The sequence below is a fragment of the Ovis aries genome, chromosome 20 (genome assembly GCF_016772045.2).
Source record: "Ovis aries strain OAR_USU_Benz2616 breed Rambouillet chromosome 20, ARS-UI_Ramb_v3.0, whole genome shotgun sequence".
Classification (NCBI taxonomy): domain Eukaryota; kingdom Metazoa; phylum Chordata; class Mammalia; order Artiodactyla; family Bovidae; genus Ovis; species Ovis aries.
The window spans coordinates 33,762,748-33,785,949 of NC_056073.1; the positions used below are offsets into that span (position 1 = coordinate 33,762,748).

The 23,202-nt window shown below is 39.0% G+C and overlaps 1 protein-coding gene and 1 non-coding gene across 2 annotated transcripts; one reads left to right on the top strand and one right to left on the bottom strand.

The window, feature by feature from the left end:
- Positions 1-8,676: 8,676 nt before the first annotated feature.
- Positions 8,677-22,202, bottom strand: LOC114109603 (placental prolactin-related protein 3-like). The gene is made up of 5 exons (XM_027958625.3): positions 20,434-22,202; positions 13,874-14,055; positions 11,570-11,677; positions 9,652-9,831; positions 8,677-9,019 (listed from the first exon to the last, which is right to left on the bottom strand). Exons 1-5 carry the CDS (start codon positions 20,606-20,608, stop codon positions 8,831-8,833), a joined length of 834 nt encoding a protein of 277 aa, XP_027814426.2. The 5' UTR covers positions 20,609-22,202; the 3' UTR covers positions 8,677-8,830.
- Positions 16,316-16,422, top strand: LOC114109736 (U6 spliceosomal RNA). The gene has a single exon (XR_003586319.1). It is a non-coding gene; the product is annotated as a U6 spliceosomal RNA (small nuclear RNA).
- Positions 22,203-23,202: the final 1,000 nt, after the last annotated feature.

A 23,202-nucleotide genomic window follows, 5' to 3' on the forward strand; every position in this document is an offset into this window, starting at 1 on the left:
TAATTAGCCTCCAATAAAAAAATAATAAAAAATAAAAATAAAAAAAAGGAAAAGGAAAACTCTTTGAGTCAGGCAAAACATGGATGCATGAACAATTTTAGGCCAACAGGACAAAGGAAGAGAATGGATATTGCAGTCTCTAAAGAGTCTTGTACATAGCTGCAGCTAAAAGCAAGGTTCTCTGACCAGATTCTGGGCTTCAGTGGAGAAACTTGGCCACTTCCCAGCAAGAAAGGAGTCAGAGGAAATAATCAATCTACTAATCTTCCTCTACTGACTCACCAAACTCTTTTGTCCACCCCTGGCCAAATTCAAGTAGAAGTTAAAGGCGAGGAGAGCTAGAGGGATAAAGTCTGGTCTTCTCAGCCTCCAAAGGTTCATAACATAATAGAAAATCATCAACAGGTTTCCCCAGTTCAGTTCAGTTCAGTCGCTCAGTCGTGTCCGACATTTTGAGACCCCATGAGTTGCAGCATGCCAGACCTCCCTGTCCATCACCAACTCCAGGAATGCTGGGCCTGGCTTGTCTTCTCTTAGGTGCTGCTGTGTTGCTCTTCCATTCTTCAGGCCCTGAACTAGTTCATCTTCTTTTTTCCAACTATAAAAGGTCTCCTTTAGTGGTCTCCTTTTTTCCAGAGTAAACAGAGGAGTGGGCACAAAGAGGTCAAGGTCATCTTGTATGAACCAGAAACCTAAGATGTGTTGTATAACTTAGGGAAGAAATTTCATGGAGGGAAGTGGAGGAAGAAAGTGGAAAGGAGTCCACAGCAGGCTTGAGATGAAAGTCATGCAGTCCCCTTCTTTAGAAGTCATCAGAAGCTGAAAAGTATTTTTCTGGGTTTTATATATATATATATATATATATATATATATATATATATATATTCAGCTCTGAGTGAGTACACTTTCTGTTTCTGCAAACTGCAAGACTTCTGTATTTTTTAATTAATTTTCTTTACAAATACATATATATATATACACACATAATGATATCCATAAGACATTTAATTTATTCTTCTAGACCATTTCAGTTCAGTTCAGATCAGTCGCTCACTCTAGTCTGACTCTTTGCAACCCCGTGAACCACAGCACACCAGGCCGTCCTATCTATCACCAACTCTTGGATTTCACTCAAACCCATGTCCATTGAGCTGGTGATGCCATCCAACCATTGCATCCTTTGTCCTCCCCTTCTCCTCCTGCCCTCGATCTTTCCCAGCATCAGGGTCTTTTCAAATGAGTCAGCACTTTGCATCAGGTGGCCGAAGTATTGAAGTTTCAGCTTCAATATCAGTCCTTCCAATGAACACTCAGGACTGATCTACTTTAGGATGGACTGGTTGGATCTCCTTGCAGTCCAAGGGACTCAAGAGTCTTCTCCAAAACCACAGTTCAAGAGCATCAATTCTTCAGTACTCAGCTTTCTTTATAGTCCAACTCTCACACCCATACATGACCATTGGAAAAAGCCTTGACTAGATGGATCTTTTCGACAAAGTAATGTCTCTGCTTTTTAATATGCTTTCTAGGTTGGTCATAACTTTCCTTCCAAGGAGTAAGCATCTTTTAATTTCATGGCTGCAATCACCATCTGCAGTGATTTTGGAGCCCCAGAAAATAAAGTCAGCCACTCTTTCCACTGTTTCCCATCTATTTGCCATGAAGTGATGGGACCAGATGCCATGATTTGTTTTCTGAATGTTGAGCTTAAGCCAACTTTTCCACTAGGCTTCATTTTTTTCAAGGCCATTGCTCCGCTTTTATTATGATTTGCAATTTAAACCTTGAAAAAAAGAAATCTATTGTAGAGTTTGGATTATTTCCCAGTAGATGAATTGATGGAATAACAAAACAATTAAAGATGATTCCTTAATTGAGCTCACAAAATTTTATGTATGCATATGAAGAGAGTTATTCACATATAATTTTATTCTTGTCCCCTTGTGGTATTCTGAGAAATTTGATTGTAGCTATATATAAAAGAAATTACTTTATTATGATAGTTAAACTACTGGTATGATTATGTGTGTACATTCAGAATCCATTAGTCCAGTGGCCATAAAGATGAGTGTCCTCATCCCCTGGGGAAGAAAATGTTAGCATTCTATTTCCATTTATTTTTATCTCACTGTCATTTAACTTATATTTGTGTATATTTTTAAAATGTGTCATAATATATTAGAATAGCAACACATATAAAATATTTTTACATAATATAATTAGGTCACTGACAGTGTGTTGTAAAATGGAAAATAGTTTGGAGATTAGTTCTTTAGGAAACAGAAAATTATCGAAATTTGCTGCATAAAATGTTACTTAATTTGGGGGTGTTTACCAACAAATTTTTATGAAACCAGCTCAACTAAAGAGAGGCAGAATATTCAGAACATCCATGTCTGCATGAGTTTGCATAGAGCCTCAGAGATGGAAACATTTTTTGAGTTGGGTAGAAGACTAAGAGACCTGTCTGGACAGGGGAAAACTTGAATGCAATAAGTCATGTTTGCTCCCCTCAACGTGGTCTAAGTTGTTTTTCTTTAAATCACCCCCCTTTCTTCACCTTTATTCCCTAAATCCATCCCCTAATTTACTATTTCTTTTCCCATAGTACAGATCACTGTTAACATACCATATAATGTACTTGGATTCATGTTTATTGCAGATTATCTGTTTTCCACTAGCTGCAATATCAGTTCCATGAGGACAAGTGTCTGCCTGCTTTTTTAAATAGATGTAAACTAAGCACCTATAAGAGTTTCTGAGTCAAGAAGAAATTAAGTCATTGATCAACTGGTTAAAAGACCAATAGCAGAGTACTGGGCAGGCCTACAAGTTTCAAAATTTTGTGGTTTTAATTAGCTATTGTAAATAAGCTATTCTGCAGTTAATATTACAGGTTAAGACACATTTCTGTTTCTTTTATCAGCAGAAACATAAACTACATTTGAAGATAAACTTTTAGACTCAACATGATAACTAAAATGCACATTTGAAAAAAATATATATACTAGTTGATTTTGTTTACTTTATCCAAAACATAATTTTATTTCTTTTCAAAAATGTTTCCTTACCTAGGTGTGTCTACATATATGTTTATATATATAAATCAAATTCCACCTCTTCAAAGCTATGGTTTTTCCAGTAGTCAGTATGGATGTGAGAGCTAGACCATAAGGAAACGAAGCACTGAGGAATTGATGCTTTTGATCTGCGATGTTGGAGAAGACTCTTGAGAGTCCCTTGGACTGCAGGAGATCAAACTGGTCAATACTAAAGGAAATCAGCCCTGAGTATTCATTGAAAGGACTGATACTGAAGCTGAAGTTCCAATACTTTGGCCATCTGATACAAAGAACTGTTCATTGGAAAAGACCCTGATGCTAGGAAAGATTGATGGCGGGAGGAGAAGAAGATGGCAGAGGATGAGATGGTTGGATGGCATCATAAATCAATGGACATGAGTTTGAGCAAGCTCCAGAAGAAGGTGGAAGACAGGAGAACTTGATGTACTGCAGTCCATGGGGTCTCAAAGACTTGGGTATGACTGAGTTACTGAACTTAACTGAAGGTATGCGTATGTGTTATGTATATAACATAATGATTATATGATCATTATACATAGGTCACATTGACAAATAATGTTATTTTAGTTTCAGGTATCATTATACATAGATAATATTGACATATAATGTTATTTTTGGTTTAAGTGTACAACATTATTGTTTGATATGTATTGTAAAAGGATCACCGCAGTAAGTCTGGTGAATATCCATCACTAGAAATAGTTACAATATTCTTCTTGCAATGAGAACTTTAAGATCTCTTAACAGTGTTCAAATAGCCAATAAGCATGGTCCCTTTTTGACTTGGTGCAGTTAAATGAGAAATTGGCTAGAGTCTTAGAATCAAAGAATCATGTTGAAACAATTGAGTTGAATCAAACTTCTCAGTGCCAACTCATATAGAGCTTTCTTGAAAAATCCATCCCTGATTAGGCCTGCCAGGCTCCCATCACACATGGTATGGTGTACAGGCAGATATTGGTGTTTAAGGCTTATGGTATCTTTTCCACGTGTCCATGCATTTCTTTCTCGACATCATTCAGTGCTTCATCCGTCTCCTGTCTTCACTATTCAAACAGGTTATCATTATGGCAGAAGACATCTAAGTAGCTAGACTCGCAATTGCTGCCCACTGGGCATTTTGGAAAGAGGCTGTGAAGGAGTCCTTCCAGTTTTAGAGTTTTACTTTCAGGGGATTAGAAAGCTTTTCAGTTTGAAGAGTCCATCAATAGAAATATATCTCAGGAATGAACACTGTTTAATTATTTATGTGATTCAAGATTAGCTGACCATCTGCTGAGAGTAAGGTAATGAAGGGTTAGCAAACAAGGGAGGATTCAGGCAAAAGAATGAGAACCTCTTGGAGAAAGTGGACACATGATTAAGGAGACCATGACCTCTATTTGGTTTATGATTTAGGTTTTGTCTAGGCTGGCTCTGTAAAGGTATTGGTTGTTTCCATTTGATTTCCATTCATCCTCTATGCTTTACAATGTATGACTTACTTAAGTCTTGAAAGCGACTAGTGACTTACTGCTTGTTATTACTGGGTAGTTCTGCTTTGGATCTGGTATTCCAGCATTCCAGGTATGCTAATTTCTATCATTTGCTGCAGAATCTTAACATTTTTTGGTGATTTCTGGTACTAAGTTGATGAAATACAGGAAAAGAGAGCTCAGGTGCTTTTGGATAAAACCTTTTTTAAAAATTTTTTTTTTATTATGTGAATTTATTTATTTATTTATTTATTTTTAATTTTATTTTTTATTTATTTATTTTTTTAATTTTAAAATCTTTATCTCCTCTCTTCTCTCTGACTTTTCATTGACTCAACTAGTCACATATTGCTGGATGTCTTTTTTGACTCTTCTGTCTGCCTCATTCCTTGCATGTGGTCAAGGTCTATTTCATTTCCTGTATCTCTCACAACCTTTGCGTCTTTTTAATTGGCAGGGCCCTCTTTGATTTTTAGTGTCATAATGTTCCCAGCTCTTTCTGATCTCTTTCTTTTCCTCTACCAGCCCCAACAGCCACAACTCCACAATCCACATTAAAGTTTCTCTTTTCTAATTCTGGACATTGTGGTCTCTTGGATTAAATGTTCTTGGTTTCCTGTTGCTTTGTAGAATAAAGACAAACTGTCCAAACTGGCATATACGATTCTCCTTAATGCATAAAAATTCATACAAGTATTTCTCCATTCTAACCCTACAATAATATATACAGTATATCATGGGAGCATAATCATGAGAGATACAACATGTACAGTAAAAAATGAACATTTCTTGTGTTTTTGTCAGACTTGATTATTCACTGATACCTTATAAGTTTATGTATTAGTATATCAGTTGCCTTGATCTAGGATGTCAGAGTTCCTTAATTCATAAGATGATACTAAATGAATTGACAGATGTACTGTTTCCCTTTTTCCGTATCAATATCCCATCAACCTTTCAAAACCCCATCATAAAGCCATCCCATTTGTGTCATTCCTATGACCCACTCAGGTGGCTCCTCGCTTTAGTTCAGTCTACTGTAGCACCGTGCTGGCATCACATCTCATTCTTCACTCTACCATGCAATACAGCAATTTGTGTGTTTGTATCACCCTCTCCATCTCCACAAGTTGCGGGCCTGCTTCTGGAAAATAGAGACTTTTTTAAACCTCAATTTAAGTCTCACTGTATCCGTGACATGTGACTTACTAATCTATAAGGTCAGTGAACTTAAAAGGTTCTTTATTTATTTGTTTCCATTCGGTAACCACTGCTACTATTCTTGATATAGTAGGGCCATTTCTTCAAATGTAATGTTACATGGAAATCTGTAAAAGAGGGGAAAATCGATGCTTTCTGGATGGCAAGGGAGTGATTGTTAAATCCTGTCCAAATATCCCCTCTTTGGCTATTCCTGACTGACTCTATAATGTTTCTGTGGCTCTGTTCAATATTGTCTGAAATCTACAGTATTCACTTTATATGTCACAGTCAAGCAAGTAGAGGACTCTCAATGTCACCACCTCTGTGCTTGATGTAAAGTCCTAAATTTATGCTTGAAATAAATTTTATAAAAGACAAATACATGAAGATGTATGTGGTCTATTGGTGAGTGTATGTTTCCTCCAATTGCATTGTCCCCTTTATTGCAAAATTTTCCCTCTAATAAATACCATCCTCTCTACTGGAAATATTGAGACATTGAAGGAAAAAAAGTTAAGCAAGTAACAAAATAGAATTAGGTGTTTTAGGCAGTAAATGACAAAGAAAGTGCTTGCAGTGTTTTTTCATGGTCTTTTACCTTTGGAAGAAGAAAGTGAAAGTACAAGAAAGCTGACAGTTTACATGCATAGAGGAGCCAAAGGAGGGATTGATAGTTTGCTTTGGGAGAGAGTATTCTGTAATATTCTAAAGGTTTGGGTCATCCCAGGTAGAGGCAGGGGCAGGACTCAGGCAAAAATAACCCTGCCTATGAGGGAAGAGGTTTGTTTTGCGGACAGTGTTCCTGTATGTGGGTGACACTTTTCTTTGTCTAAAGGAAGATAATTTGGCTGGATTCTGCCCTGAAGAGTTGTCAAGCTTTGTTCATCTCTAGAACTATGACCTTTAGTAACAACAAAAGAATACTTCTAATATAAAGGACAATTTCAGAAAAAAAGAGGGGAGAAGGGAAAATGGAAATAAAAGGGAATATGAGATATTTGCTCTTAGGATATTAAAAACGCATATATATTTGGGTTCTTAAAAATAAAGTGTTCTGACAGCATTTCATCCTTCACTACCCAAGTCCTTGACTCACTTTTCCTTTGCTGCCTTTCCTTCCTTTTGTCTTTCTCTTCCTTCTTCCTTTCTCTTCCTTTTCTCTTATTCATCCCCCTTTCCCTTCTACCTTTGATTTCTCATTTTCTGTTTAAGAGGAATTACTGCTAAAGCCCTAAAGATGCTACAACACCAGCCCAGTAACATCACTGACTTCTTAGGAGAGCCAGTCAAGAGATTGGCCCTCATGTCAGGTTGTTTGGAGGCTGTTGAACAAGCTGAGCATCCCTAATCCAGTCACATTGCTTCAGTCTCAGTAGAGACTCAGTCGATTTGGAGGATTTTATAATTCGGGAATGACTAGGGCATGTTTGTAAGGCAAAATAATTAATGACTAGGATAGCTACTCTAAAAGGAAGAGAGAATGGCATCTTACTTCTCAGATAAATGTGGTTTTAAATCCAGCTTTCTGATCTCCTCGGTGTCTATGTGACCAGTTTGTCAATTGTCCAGAATCCACAGTGGTGGACAGATGCACACCAGTATTTCTGCCAATCAGTTGTTCAGAGTGTTTATGATACATGGGTTTCCTATGCATCAGCTAGTAGACAGCTGACTATGGGCTGCTTAATTTTCTCCAGATGGTGCTTGCGGAGTGAGGGTACCAGAGAAGCTGTGGTGACTACTGCAGGTGGGGAGCTGTAAAAAGGAAACTATGAATTTGGGGATCCCCAACTTGTGAATGTCCTGGAATATCACCAGGATACCCCTCAAGGGAAACACTTGTCAGTCAGGGGGAATTTCAGATCAGTCCATCTGGACCAAGAGAAGGCTAAAGCAGCATCATGTAAGTCAGTGTTGTCAGAACTTTCCCATCTCATTACCATCTACCCTGTTCCAACATGGCCCAAGGAATGAAGATCCAGGGAGGGAGACAGAAGGAAATTTGCAGAAATGGACACATCTGCATTTCCTGGTAGGTCCCCTGGGCCTCAGCAGGGGAGAGGGAAACACTGAACAGGCTGAATATAAGATGCAGCTGACACTGACCTGGACTTGTGAAACCCAGAGTGATAGAATGTGTGGAATGGCTGCAAGGTGATGCAGGAAATAAGGATGCAGTGGAGTGTGGGTGACAACAGCCCCTGGAGGAGGATGAGCCACATCACGTTTCTTTCTGCTATGGTCTCAATCTTTGTGTCCCCCAGAAATTTCGCATGATGAAATCCTGATTCCCATGCTTATGGTATCCATAGGTGGGGCCTTTGTGAGGTGATGGAGTTATGACGATAGAGACTCCTCAATGAGATGAGTGCTTTTATATATAAGACACACACAGAGCTCCTGAGCCCTCTCCCGTGTGAGGATACAGTAAGCAGTGTGTGACCAGAGAGGACTCTGCATGACCACTCTGTAGAAATCCATTTCTGTTGTTTTTAAGCCTGTGGTATTTTGTTATAGCAACCCAGAAGGACTAAGACAGCATACTAACAATCTTTAGACAGTTCAGTAAACCTCACGCTTTATACAGAGGTGCAAAGCATTTGTATTGTATAGTGTAACACTGTGATAGTTGGCTGACTGGTCATGGCTGCGTTTCATAAAAAATTCTGAGAATTCAGTCTTCTTGGTAGCATGACCAGAACCATGAACAATTGTCTAATACTTTGATTCTAATAACTTGACCCAGAATAATTTGCTGTGATTCTTATGTAATATCTTGATGGTTTTCTTTGTAATGCCAGCTTCTGCTATTTGTGACTAATTTTAATAGGAGCTTCATTCTCTCAATGTAAGGGTGGATTTTCTTTTGATTTTCTATTAAATGAAGATAAAAAAAATCTTAAGAAATCGCCCTCTTAGATTTTGACGTCTCTACAGAGTCTGTGTTTATTTTTTTTAAGAGGAGAACAATTTCACAGAGCATGCACTAAAAGGCTATAAATTTTAAAGAAGCTTGCCATGGGATAGATCATTATGATCACCTCAGAGATGGATGGGATGGATGTGGGTTTAGCACGAGTTGTTGGTTCGGCACAACAGGATCTTGGTATAAATGTCAACATTATGTGAATCCCTCTGCAGGCACTTGAACAGTTTATAAAATGCAGAATGACGAATCTCTTCATCTCTGGACACCAGGAATGGAAGTTCTGACCAGAATATGCGATCCCCAGTCAGCCGCCTTACTGGAAAAATAATCTGAATACCCAAAAGATAATGACTTCTTGTGTGTTTTATTATTATTTGCTTTTTTTTTTTTTTTGCTTCTAATTATCAAAATAAGATTTGGAAAGACATACGAATATAAACTCTCTAGATATGGAATTTGGAACCAGCCCATGAGAAAACTAAGTGAAATCTAAAATTTAGAAACATAACTCAAGTTTAGTTTTAATTTTCTCTTTTCTTCCTTCCCACTCTCATCCTTTGATTTGAAGAGAACAGAGAAAGAAGACAAGTGGAATTTCAATAGCAGATGTCCTGGGTTACTTTGAAGAAAATGCTCATCTGGGAAATTCTGTTCTCTAGTTCTCTTACTCTTGAAAGTATTTCAACCACCTGTGCCCAGGAAGAGGCAAGCTTTTGGTGGAATTGTGTGCAATGCAGGGAAGCCTGCACATGTCAAAAATTGCAGTGAAATTCTGATTCCTGTACAGTAGAGTCTACCACTATGAATGACTAGGCTCCTGGTTTATATAGTAGCAGTCTGGAATATAGAAGTCATGAATCTTTTTCTTACAAAATGAGGTATTTCAAAACACCTTACGCGTTACAAAGGTCACCTCTTTCATTCACGAACAAAGCAAGAAAGCCCTTTGCAGGACACTCACGTTGCTGAATTGCCTCTCTATGAATTCTTGAAGTTCTTGTACTTTTTTCACATTCTCTCTGGCATTTGATAGGATAGTATCAGAGACTTCTTCCATATTCCACAGCTCTGTGAGTAGATGATTCAGAGGTCTATTCCAGGAGTACAGTAATATGAGTATAAACTGACCAAGGTCTTCATTCTAAGCAACCAGAAGAAATAGTCTCATTAAAATAATCATAATTCAGTGGTTTTGGTAACATGTGATCTTTGCTCAGCGCAGCTGACCTAAAAAACTTTTGTTTTTTTCTATGTGTATGCAGAGATATTTGAAGGTAGTAAAAGTTGCAAAACTATAAAATGTAAGCTATTAGTTCACTTTGCTGAATTATTAAAACTCTAGGTTTTGTTATGAACTAATTCTTCTGATGCGTTCTAATTTATAACATGAAGAATTTTGTTTTTTCCTCTGAAATTCTACGACCACTCAGTGAGTTCTTTTGTGTTTGTATATTTGTATGAGAGAATCTAAGTATTTATAGCAAGTCAGTACGTGCCTGCAGAGCCTGACCCAGGAAAGAGGGATTCCACCTGTGCCCACGTCATTGTCACCCAGTGATTCATTCATATTAATGAATCAGATGAGTCATTCGTATTGATTTTTGATCAGTAATTGTTTTATGATATTACAACAAAGAGACAAGGAAGAAGACACGACATTCCTAAACAGGCTTCTCTCCTCAGCTGATCCCAAAACCAGCCCCCTGCTGATATGAGAAGTGTCTGTTTTGTTGACATGTTTCCGGGCAGAAAATGGCCCAGTGTTGTCCTTAGTAACGACATCAGTGGGATTCACAATGGAGGGTTTCCCCCCTAGCTCACTACTATTACCAAAATTTAGCATGAAAATCCCAGGGGCTGAAGATCTCTAGTTAATATGCTTGATTTCTTTACAACCATGAACTGTTTTAGTGGTTAAGAACAAAGAACTGAGTAGGATTAAATATAGTAATGCACATAAAGTGCTTAGTAAAATGTATGGCCATGTAGTAACTCTCAATAAACTTTAAATTTAAGCTTATTGAACAACCCCTCCTCTTCTTCCTCTTTGACCTTTTCCTTTACTTGACTATCCTCATTATTAATGAGCTTAACAGTGGAAAATAATGCTGGTATCATTAAGAAAGTTATATAGAGAGAAGACAGTATTTTAAGGGAGGATGCATGTGAAAATATTTTAAATAATGTTAGGATGAAGGATAATACAGGAAATCAGAAAAAAGAGATTATAACTGTGAAAGTTTGGAGCTTCCATAAATGATTGAGGCTTGATATGTAAACAGTGTTGTCCTCAGAAAAGAGGCAATTGTTGCGGCCACGAGAAGCAAAGCAATGTTTATAGGCTGTTGTAGGAGAGACTTACAAATTAAGAATAAAAGGTGACAGAAGAGTCATTGAGAATGACAAATGAAGCAGGTGTCAGAGAAGTAGAAGCAGAATTGAGAGCCTTGAAAGGCAGATGCGGTGGCTCAGTTGGTGCGGTATAGGACTCCCACGTAGGAGTCACTAGTAACAGGGAGTACTCAAAACTGGAGTGTGTTTCTTACATGTTCATGAATTTTTCAGTCTTATATTTTACACATGGAAGTTCCCATTCATTTCCTGTTTTTGTACAGAATAGTGTCTGATGCATTGGTTGAACTAAACTTGTCTGCATGGACATTTTATAGATCTGTTATTTATTTTGCTACTACAGATCTTTAGTCATCCCTTGATTTCGCTCATGCTTAATCAAATGCACAATATAATTTCTTTTCAATTTCTTACCGTTCCTCCACCTTTTCCTGCATGTACATTTACCATTACCTCTACTAATCTGAAGCCTGGTAACCTACATACTGTTTCATTTGATCTGGTGAAAACCCAGGTGAAAGACTCACGGTCATCATGAGGGCGATTTCTCTTTCTTTGGGAGTAGGGGTGACATCAGTATGGCAGCTGTAGAGCATATTTATATAGTACGGTTTGCCCTGGACATATTTTTCATGCTGAAAGTGATCAGGCAATTAGTTAGGGTTGTTGGGCATTCAGTAGATGAACCCATTACAGGAACATTAACATGTTTGACATTCGTGCAATTTTTTTAACGGTGAGCATCACAAAATTTGAAAGTCGTTCTTTTCCTATTTTTCTATACATTGTCTCTATAAAAGGATTTTACATCTAACTTTTCTAACTTTTCCCTTCACTATTTTATTATTCTCTTTTCTTTTTATTTTTAGTATTTGACCCAAATATAGTATTTTTGTACCAACACTTGATGCTTCCCAGGTGACGTAGTGGTAAAGAACATTCCTGCCAATGAAGGATATATAAGAAGACTCAGGTTGATCCCTAGGTGAGGAGCATCACTGGCAAGAGAGTACAGCAGCATACTCCAGTATTCTTGCCTGGCCAATCCTATGGACAGAGGAGCCTCTTGGGCTACAATCAGTAGGCTTGCAAAGAGTTGGACACAACTGAAGTGAATTAGAATGCATGCTGGACCTATATTTTAACCATTTAATCTCTTGTTTTCTTTGGGTTTGAGCCAATATATTCCCTTACAAAGAGTTATACAGTTATGACTTTGACTTATCTCTGAATCCACACACCAGAAACCTTAGTGTTCTTCCCAGGTGCAGAGTACAATGTTGTTTATGGTGGCAAAATGGTACGTCATAAATACATGGCAAAAAGTTATAGGAAATACTAAGCAAGGGACTGAGAATAATAAAAGTAGAAGAATCTAGCTAACACATTGATAGAGAAAAACTAATCTCTAGTGAAATCTATGAGCATTTAAAGAGATTATTTGGAAGAGTTGCAAAAAAACTGGACAGTCAAAAATGGAGGATGAAACAAAAATAGTGAATAAAAGAACTACGTGAATTTAATAGAACCCTTTAGCACCACTTTTTATTAGCTGTCTTCTCTACGGTGTGCTCTTTGATTGACCTAAAAGAATTAACATACAACTTTCAAATACCTTCATCAGAATGAGAATAATTGTTTTCAATTAAACACTCCTTCTATCGTAGCTCAAAAACTATTCACTGCAAATCTTAAAACAATAATTTGTAGCATTAAAAAAACTACCAACATTTGTTTTTGTGAAAGGATTTCAGCTTTGTTTAACGTGTTCCATCCACTCAGTTCACTGCGGAGTAGTTCTCATTTATTGGCTATTTGCTCTGAGCCTGGAGAAGAAAGCCCAGTGAGACACTGAAGCACCAGAAAATCAACATGCTTCCCTTTCCCCAGTCCCACCTTAAAGTGCTTTATGTCAGGTAGTATTATGGACTGAATACGTGTTCTTCAAATTCATGTGTTTGAGCCCTAACTGCCAAAGTACTGTGTTTTGAAATGGGTTCCGACATTTTGAGATCCCATAGACTGTAGCCCACCAGACTCCTCTGTCCATGGGATTGCTCAGGCAAGAATTCTGGAGTGGCTTGCCATTCCCTTCTCCAGGGAATCTTCCAGACCCAGGGAGAGAACCCAAGTCTCTCACATTGCAGGCAGATTCTTTACCATCTGAGCCACCAGCAAAGCCCATTAAGGTTAAATTAGCTCTTAGGGTGGAACACTGACTCAGTAGGTTTAGTGTCTTAATGAAGCAAAACACTAGGGAAATCTCCCTGTGTCTCTGTGTTTTTTATTCTCTCTCTCTTCCCCACCCACCACCCTGTGTGAGGATGCATGGAGAATCCAGCCTGGGAAGAAATAATTCTCACCAGAACTTCACCTTGCTGGCACCTTTATCTGGGACTTCTAGCCCCCAGAACTGTGAGAATTATTTCTGTTGTTTATTCCACTGTTAAAATAAATTTCTGTTATTTCCACTGAGTCTATTGTATTCTTTTATAGCATTCTTGGCTGACAAATACAAAATCATTTACTTTGGAAATTTACAAAGAAAATGAATGGAAGGAAATTGAACAAGTTATTGCACTTCTTAGGAATCTTTGAGATTTCACAAAACTGATCCTTTCTTCGATTTCCACATCTTAGGAGCTGGTGGTCTCTTTGACATAGAGTCTGTGTTATATGAAGTTTGGCATATGGCAGCCTTCTTGTTGAAAGGACAGTATACCTGTCTCTTACATGAAGGTTCCATTTGGGAGCCTGGCCAGCTACAGTCCATGGGGTTGCAAGAATCAGACACGATTTAACAATGAAACCACCATCACCAAAGTACTTACAAACTCATTGAACATTATATTGGAATGGTTAGCGATATCACGGGACAGCATGGTGGCGTTGAGAAACAGGTTTCTAAGTGATTCCAGGGGGATGTCAAACACGTCAGGACAGCAGATCGGGCATGTTTTGCCTTGGCACAGGAGCAGATTAGACATGACCAGCAGCAGCAGCAGGCAGGACCCTGTTTAAATAAAAACATGAGCCATTCTGAGATGATCTAGTCACCTGAGTTTGTCAAATCCATCCTGAGGTGGGAAGCCTTCTCTTTCCCTGTTCCTCTGAGCAGGAGTGGTGCTGTAGTAGCCGGGATGGGGAAGAAGGAGGGCCTTCTGTGTAAATTTACATGGATGATGATATTTGCACAAATAGATAGTTGGAGATGTAGGATACTCCCTGTAATTTTGTATTGCTCCCAGAAGTACTTCTGTGCTCTGCAAACATTTGGAACTTAATTCTGAGCCAGAGTGTTTAGGCCATTCCTTTAAGACAGTTTAATGTTGGGACTCTGCAGACTCTGGCAGCGAGGCCCTCTAGGAGTTTGCAATTTTTTTCACTCTAGATTGACAAATGCTTGCATTTTAGACACTGAAATGACAAGAAAAGTCCAGTTGATCTTTGTGGTTTACCATCACCCTGGGGTAAGAGTAAACACATGACTGACTGATCGCTACTATTGACTAAAAAGAGAATACTAAGAGAAAAAAGATACTGTACTTTGGATCTGCTCATTCACATTAGTAACCCCATGCATGTCTTTGATACTTTCCTAAAAGCTTGAGAACATCTTAAAATTTGTGTTTCACTGTAACCCGTGAGATAACCTTAATCTTCACTATGATCATCAAGTTATGTTAATGAAGATGCAATGACTTGGAGAGGGCAAGTAATTTCCCCCAGGTCACATTATTAGCAGATGCAGGTGACTGGGCACCAATACACTCATCTGTGCACTTCCTGATGTCACATCACACATGCCTGTGGGCCCTCGGTCTGTATCTGTGTAACCAGGAACACATCAGGGGCTTGGTGACTGTGCTGAAAGAGAAAAATATTTTGTCTTTGACTGCAAAACAGCAGTGACCCTAGAACATTTGTTTTACCCGCTTTTTCTGCTCTGTATATAAAACACTCACTGTAACAGTCTCTGACAATTATCAGTGTGGGGACCTGGTTCTGCTAGCTAGCCTTTCTTCTAGGCACCTTAACAGCTCTTCTACTTTTATGCATCTTTAATCTTCTCATTACGTTTGTTTCTTCAAGAAAACAGCAAATAAATCTCCAAATTTAATAGAATATTACCTGGTCAGCATCCAAGATAACGTCATTGGCTTTGTGAACAAGGCCTGCCCTTTCCTGACTTTGACTTTTTAAAATTTATCTCTCTGGTCAGGAGTACATCCTGACAAACCATGGGGCTTAGTTTTGAACCATTTCCCAACATTTCCTCTTTGATAGGAGAACTAGACCTTCATACTTCCATGATGTATTGCAATATTTCATAAATTATTCCTGGCCCTACCTTTGGCCAACAGAAGCATAAAATCATAGATTCTTCCATGCTTGATTTTAATATTACTCTTCCTGTCCATCCTTTGTAAGTAAGCAGAATTTAAGACTGAAGTGAGCAAGAACTGAGTTTGGACAAGAGAAGTGATAAAATAGAGATTTTATCCTCTTGAATGAGACCTGAACATGATTCTTTTCCAATTTACCAGAAGAGTGGTAATTTAATTAAGGATAAGATATCAGCATTTACGAGGTTTTCTCTGCTCTTAGTTAGTTTAAAGGGGGAAGGAATATAAGAATAAAATAGTCATTTAAAATTAGGTGATGGAAATAAAAGAAGTGGTTCTCAAAAGGAAGAAATATAAGCTGGAGAAATTTGGGACTGTATCTCTCATCAACTAAGGAGTTTATTGTGACAGGCAAGGAGAATAATAGCTTGTATACATAGACATAATTGTGTGCATATATTTCTGTGTAAGTATACAAATGTTATGCCTAAATATACGCTTAATTCCTTCATGGAACTTTGGACCTTATAAAATAGATTTTATAAGAGGCAGTAAATATAGCTGCTGCTGCTGTTGCTAAGTTGCTTCTGTCATGACCGACTCTGTGCGACCCCATAGACAGCAGCCCACCGGGCTCCATTGCCCCTGGGATTCTCCAGGCAAGAACACTGGAGTGGGTTGCCATTTCCTTCTCCAACGCATGAAAGTGAGAGTAAAGTTGTTCAGTCGTGTCCGACTCTTAGCGACCCCATGGATTGCAGCCTACCAGGCTCGGCTGACCATGGGATTTTCCAGCCAAGAGTACTGGAATGGGGTACCATTGCCTTCCCCGAGTAAATATAGAAGAATACCCTAATTCCTAATGCAATTGATCATTTATTGGTAGGTAACTAACTATATGATTTTTTTTGTGTTAAAATGTTATTTGTGTTTGCTTTGGTATCACATATATTAAATAATTGGAATAATACTGAGAAGATCAGCATGGCCCCTGCCCAAGGATGACACACATTTGTAAAGTCTTCCATATTTTTCTGTAACAACTTCAAGGGTTGAGATTGAAAGGAAGGTGGCAAGGAGGTTAAAGAAAGAGGGCACATAGGTATACCTATGGATGATTCAAGTTGATGTTTGGCCAAAAGCAGTACAGTATTGTAAAGCAATAAAACTGTTATTGGGGATCATATAACAGGTTCACATATCCATTGTATGACTAAAGAGGGTCTGACTGGAAACTGATGGCATCAATTATCATTGGTTAGTGATTCATTTGAACTCTGGGAGTTGGTGATGGACAGGGAGGCCTGGCGTGCTGCGATTCATGTGGTCACAAAGATTCGGACATGACTGAGCAACTGAACTGAACTGAACTGAGTGATTCATTAACTTTATAGTTGAATGAGCAAAGTAAATGGAGAAACACTACTGTCTGTGATTCAGTGTCATAGCAAGCTATAATCATTGTCTGTGTTCGCTTTTAGGTGGTATAGTACCCAGACTTTGAAATTGAACCTGTTCCCAGAAGCGCAGTCCTGAGTCCTGCCCAGGGTTTTTGTTCCTGATGCTGGAGGTTTCTGTTCACTGGTCACTAAGGCAGAAATATTCTCTCCTGAGCATTTTCTGGTTCTATCATGTGCATAAATTTTTATATTTTGGTTTTCTAATTTGATTCTCTTATTCTTTTGACCCAGACTACCAAATCCCTTTACAATTTATTTTTCAGACCCTTTTGTGCTTTGATTTTTCTGATGCTCATTAGTATATTTGCTTCCATGTCTACCTCTCTGAGTAGTTTTCAGCATCTACATAGTTTAGTTCAGTTCAGTCGCTCAGTTGTCCGACTCTTTGCGACCCCATGAATTGCAGCACGCAAGGCCTCCCTGTCCATCACCAACTTCTGGAGTTCACTCAGACTCAAGTCCATCGAGTCAGGGATGCCATTCAGCCATCTCATCCTTGTCATCCCCTTCTCCTCGTGCCCCCAATCCCTCCCAGCATCAGAGTCTTTTCCAATGAGTCAACTCTTCACGTGAGGTGGCCAAAGTACTGGAGTTTCAGCTTTAGCATCATTCCTTCCAAAGAAATCCCAGGGTTGATCTCCTTCAGAATGGACTGGTTGGATCTCCTTGCAGTCCAAGGCACTCTCAAGAGTCTTCTCCAACACCACAGTTCAAAAGCATCAATTCTTCGGTGCTCAGCCTTCTTCACAGTCCAACTCTCACATCCATACATGACTACAGGAAAACCATAGCCTTGACTAGACAGACCTTAGTCGGCAAAGTAATGTCTCTGCTTTTGAATACACTATCCAGTTTGGTCATAACTTTTCTTCCAAGGAGTAAGCGTCTTTTAATTTCATGGCTGCAATCACCATCTGCAGTCATTTTGGAGCCCCAAAAAATGAACTCTGACACTGTTTCCCCATGTATTTCCCATGGAGTGATGGGACCGGATGCCATGGTCTTCGTTTTCTGAATGCTGAGCTTTAAGCCAACTTTTTCACTCTCCTCTTTCACTTTCATCAAGAGGCTTTTTAGCTCCTTTTCACTTTCTGCCATAAGGGTGGTGTCATCTGCATATCTGAGGTTATTGAGATTTCTCCCAGCAATCTTGATTCCAGCTTGTGTTTCTTCCAGTCTCGCGTTTTTCATGATATACTTTGCATATAATTTAAATAAGCAGGGTGACAATATACAGCCTTGACATACTCATTCTCCTATTTGGAACCAGTCTGTTGTTCCATGTCCAGTTCTAACTGTTGATTCATGACTTGCATACAAATTTCTAAAAAGGCAGGTTAGGTGGTCTGGTATTCCCATCTCTTTCAGAATTTTCCAGAGTTGATTGTGATCCACACAGTCAAAGGCTTTGGCATAGTCAATAAAGCAGAAATAGATGTTTTTCTGGAACTCTCTTGCTTTTTCCATGATCCAGCGGATGTTGGCAATTTGATCTCTGATTCCTGTGCCTTTTCTAAAACCAGCTTGAACATCAGGGAGTTCACGGTTCACGTATTGCTGAAGCCTGGCTTGGAGAATTTTGAGCATTACTTTACTAGCATGTGAGATGAGTGCAATTGTGCGGTAGTTTGAGCATTCTTTGGTATTGCCTTTCTTTGAAATTGGAATGAAAACTGACCTTTTCCAGTCCTGTGGCCACTGCTGAGTTTTCCAAATTTGCTGGCATATTGAGTGCAGCACTTTCACATAAACATAAGTGCAGCATCTACATAAACCCTACCCTATTCTTTTATGTCTGGATGTTGGGGTTTAGCATCAGCATAATTTTATGAACTTCATTTTCCTTCTGGTGCAGTTTCTGGTATACAGTTTAAGCTGGTTGGCTCCTATCTGGCTTGTTTGTGTTGTCTCCAAAAATAAGAGAACTCTGCTTTCTTTCTAGGAAATACTGCCCCTTGTTTTGATACCATTGCTAATATTCTGTGATTTCACTTCATGCCTCATAAGCTTTGTCTTTCTCAAACAACTGTAACTTGAGTACTATGTGCCTCTATGTTGGATTTTTAAAAGTTACATATTTTCATATATAAAAAATTAATAAGGTCTGAAGCTAGAATCAAGTTTGCTGGGAGAAATATCAATAACCTCAGATATGCAGATGACACCACCCTTATGGCAGAAAGTGAAGAGGAACTAAAAGCCTCTTGATCAAAGTGAAAGAGGAGAGTGAAAAAGTTGGCTTAAAGCTCAACATTCAGAAAACGAAGATCATGGCATCCGGTCCCATCACTCCATGGGAAATAGATGGAGAAACAGTGTAAACAGTGTCAGAGTTTATTTTTTGGGGCTCCAAAATGACTGCAGATGGTGACTGCAGCCATGAAATTAAAAGACGCTTACTCCTTGGAAGAAAAGTTATGACCAAACTGGATAGTGTATTCAAAAGCAGAGACATTACTTTGCCGACTAAGGTCCGTCTAGTCAAGGCTATGGTTTTCCAGTAGTCATGTATGGATATGAGAGTTGGACTGTGAAGTAGGCTGAGCACCGAAGAATTGATGCTTTTGAACTGTGGTGTTGGAGAAGACTCTTGAGAGTCCCTTGGACTGCAAGGAGATCCAACCAGTCCATTCTGAAGGAGATCAACCCTGGGATTTCTTTGGAAAGAATGATGCTTAAGCTGAAACTCCAGTACTTTGGCCACCTCATGTGAAGAGTTGACTCATTGGAAAAGGCTTTGATGTTGGGAGGGATTGGGGGTGGGAGGAGACGGAGACGAGTGAGGATGAGATGGCTGGATGGCATCACTGACTCGATGGACGTGAGTCTGAGTGAACTCTGGGAGTTGGTGATGGACAGGGAGGCCTGGCGTTCCGCAATTCATGGGGTCGCAAAGAGTTGGACACGACTGAGCGACTGAACTGAACTGAACTGAACTGAGGATCTAAGTTTGAGCTTCATGATCTAATCATGAGATTGAAAAAGCTCTGGGTATTGTTTATGGACAGGGAAGCCTGTGTTGCCGCAGTCCATGGGTCACAAAGAGTTACACACAGCTGAATGACTGACTGAACTGAAGAGAGTGGAACTTACTTGTGTTCTCCTCAAAAAGCAAAGGTAAACATGTGTGGTGATGGCAATGTTACCTAATAGAAAGGGAAATTCATTGCTAATACATGCACAAATGGGGGTGGACAAGATGACGGAGGGGTAGGTGGAAGTGGGGTTCACCTCTCTCACTGATGCATCAAGAACATCCAAAGATGCAGCAGTTCTCACAGAAGACCAGGTGAGCACTGGCAGGACTCCCTGACTACTGAGAAGAAATATCTGGATCCATACAGAACTCAGTAGGAGAAAGGGAAGAAGGGACAAGGAGGAAGGGGAGAGGAGGAGGAGAGCAAGTGGGACCAGCCTGCACCCGGGGGAGAAGGAGCTGAAGCTCAGGGGAGAGATCCCCGCATCCACGGCTGTCCACTGGGATGGGGGAGGCATTTGAAGCAGCTGGGGAGTAAACTAACTAATCTGTGACAGTCTGAACGGAGTGAGAACCACATAGACAAGCCATGCTGCAGCCTTTCATACCTTGGACAGGGTTGTAAGTCCACTGGTATCCACGGAAGCTGGGAGCTGGAGCCATGGGGATTGTGGAATGATCCCAGGGTGAGGACTCCTGTTGATCGTGGGGAGTCAGCCTGATGGGATGGGATGGAGGAAATCTGTTGCATGGAATGTTTCTTAAGGAAAGGCATGAGGCCATAAAAGTAAGGTTCAACTCCCTGTGGAGTAGCTGTCTCTTTCTCCATGCTGGTACCTGTAGGGTGAGCAATAGAGAAAGACTTCAGTGAGGGTGGTCCTTGAGAGCCTGATGCACTAAGCAATGGAGAATTTTGAATGTTTATATACCTGACCCTACATATTCTCTTGTTAAATTTTGGGTTTTAGCATTGTAATTTTTTATGAACTTAACTTTCTTCTGGTAGAGTTTCTGGTTTACAGTTAAAGCTAATTCCTCACATCTGGCTTGATCTTGGTGTTTCAAAAAAACTTTGAGAACCTTCCTTCCTCTCAAGGCAATATTGCCCTTTACTACCATTGCTGACTTACTGTACTTTCACCTCTTGCCTAATATATTCTATGTCTTTCTCTATTCACTATAAGTTTAGTAGTATGGGTCCCTGTGTTGGTATTAATACTTATAGTAAATTATTAACTGATGCAGTTGAGAATCAAAAGGCTACAGTAACTACAGTAGTAATAAATTACACCCAAATTATAATCAATTAATACTCCCATTTAAAACTGATTTTCTATCTATATATTATTCAGGTCTCTTAACTCATTTTCCTTACTAGGTAGCTCAATTTTGAAATGAAATATAGAAAACAATGGAGTGGTAAACTCTGGAAATTACCTTCCTTTGGATATACCTCATAATAAGTATGCAAATATTAGGTTCTTTTTCCCCAATGGGCCTGTTCTTAGTACATATTATAGCTCATTGTGGGGTGATTGCTATTGACTGAAAAATGTACAAATTGAACTGTAATTGTCCTACAAGTGAGTGGAGATGAAGAAATTAATACCACAAAGGAACAGGCTTTTGTTGTTCTAGAAGAAAAACCTTGCTGTGTCTCTCATCTACAGTCTAATCTTCAGATTTATTGAAACTCTTGCTTTCCATACACTCCATTAAAAATTTGGATTATTTCGTTTTTTTTGTCCTTGACTTGTATGTCTCATGTATTTTTGGATATAAGCCCTTATCAAATATATGATTTGGAAATATCTTCTGTCAATCTGTAAATTGCCATTTGATTTTTTTGATGTTTCTTTGTTTGCAGTTCGATGTCATCCCACTTGTATGTTTTTGCAGTTGTTGTCTTTGCTTTTAGTGTGAAACCCAAAAACTCATTACAAAGACCAATGGCAAGATTACCTCAATGTTTTCTCCTAGGGGTATAATAGCTTAAAGTCATATGTTCAACTTTTAATCCCTTTTTAGTAGATTTTTGTGTATGGCAAAAGACAGGGGCACAGTTTCATTTTTTTCAAAGGACTATCCAATTTTCCCAGTGCCATTTTTAAAAAGCTTGTCCTTTCTCCTCTGGATATTCTTGGCTCCTTTTTCGTAAGCTAACTGACAATAAATGGCTGTGCCCCTTTCTGGCTTCTCTGTTCTGCTCTGCTGATCTATGTGTTTATTTTTGTGCCAGAAGCAAATCATTTTGTCTTGATTACTATAGCTTTCTAATACAGTTTGAAATCAGCAATCCTAGTCTCAAACTTTGATCTTTTTTCTCAAGGTCACTTCTATCTTTGGTGTTTTGTGATTTAATGCAACAGAATAGACCAAAAGAGATGGAAAAAGTACACAGAAGAACCATACACAAAAAAGTATCTTAATGACCGAGAAAATCACAGTGGTCTAGTTTCTCACTCAGAGCCAGATAGTCTAGAATGTGAAGTCAAGTGGATCTTAAGAAGCACTGCTGCCCATAAAGCTATTGGAGGTGATAGAATTCTAGCAAAGCTATTTAAAATCCTAAAACATTATGCTATTAAAGTGCTCCACTCTATATGTCAGAAAATTTGGAAAAGCCAGAAGAGGCCAAAAGACAGGAAGAGGTCAACCCTCGTCCCATTTCCCAAGAAGGGCAGTATTAAAGAATGTTCAAGCCACTGAACAATTGCAATCATCTCCAGTGCTAGTAAGATTACGCTCAAAATCCTCCAGGTTAGGCTTCAGCATTATGTGAACCTAGAACTTTCAAGTGTTCAAGTTGGGTTTAGAAAATGCAGAGGAACTGGAGATCAAATTGGCAACATATGTGGGAACATAGAGAAATCAAGGGAATTCCAGAAAAAACATTTGCTTCATTGAACTTACCAAACTGTGTGGATCACAACAAAGTGAAAAATTGTTAAGGAGATGGGCATACCAGACCAACCTTACACATCTTCTGAGAACCCTGCATGCAGTTCAAAAAGCAACAGTTAGAGGCAGACAAGGAACAATAAACTGGTTCAAAATTGGTGAAGGAGTCCGTCAAGGATTAATATTCTCACCCTGACGATTTAACTTATATACAGAGCATGTCATGTGAAATGTTGGATTGGATGAGTCCTAAAGGCTAGAATCAAGACTGCTGATAGAAATATCAACAACCTCAGATATGTGAATGATACCACTCTAATGGCGGAAAGCAAAGAGGAACTAACGAGACTCCGATGAGGATGAAAGAGGAGAGTGAAAAAGCTGGCTTAAAACTCAATATCAAAAAAGCTAAGATCATGGCATCTGGTCCCATCACTTACATGCAAATAGAAGGGGAAAAGGTAGAAGCAGTGACA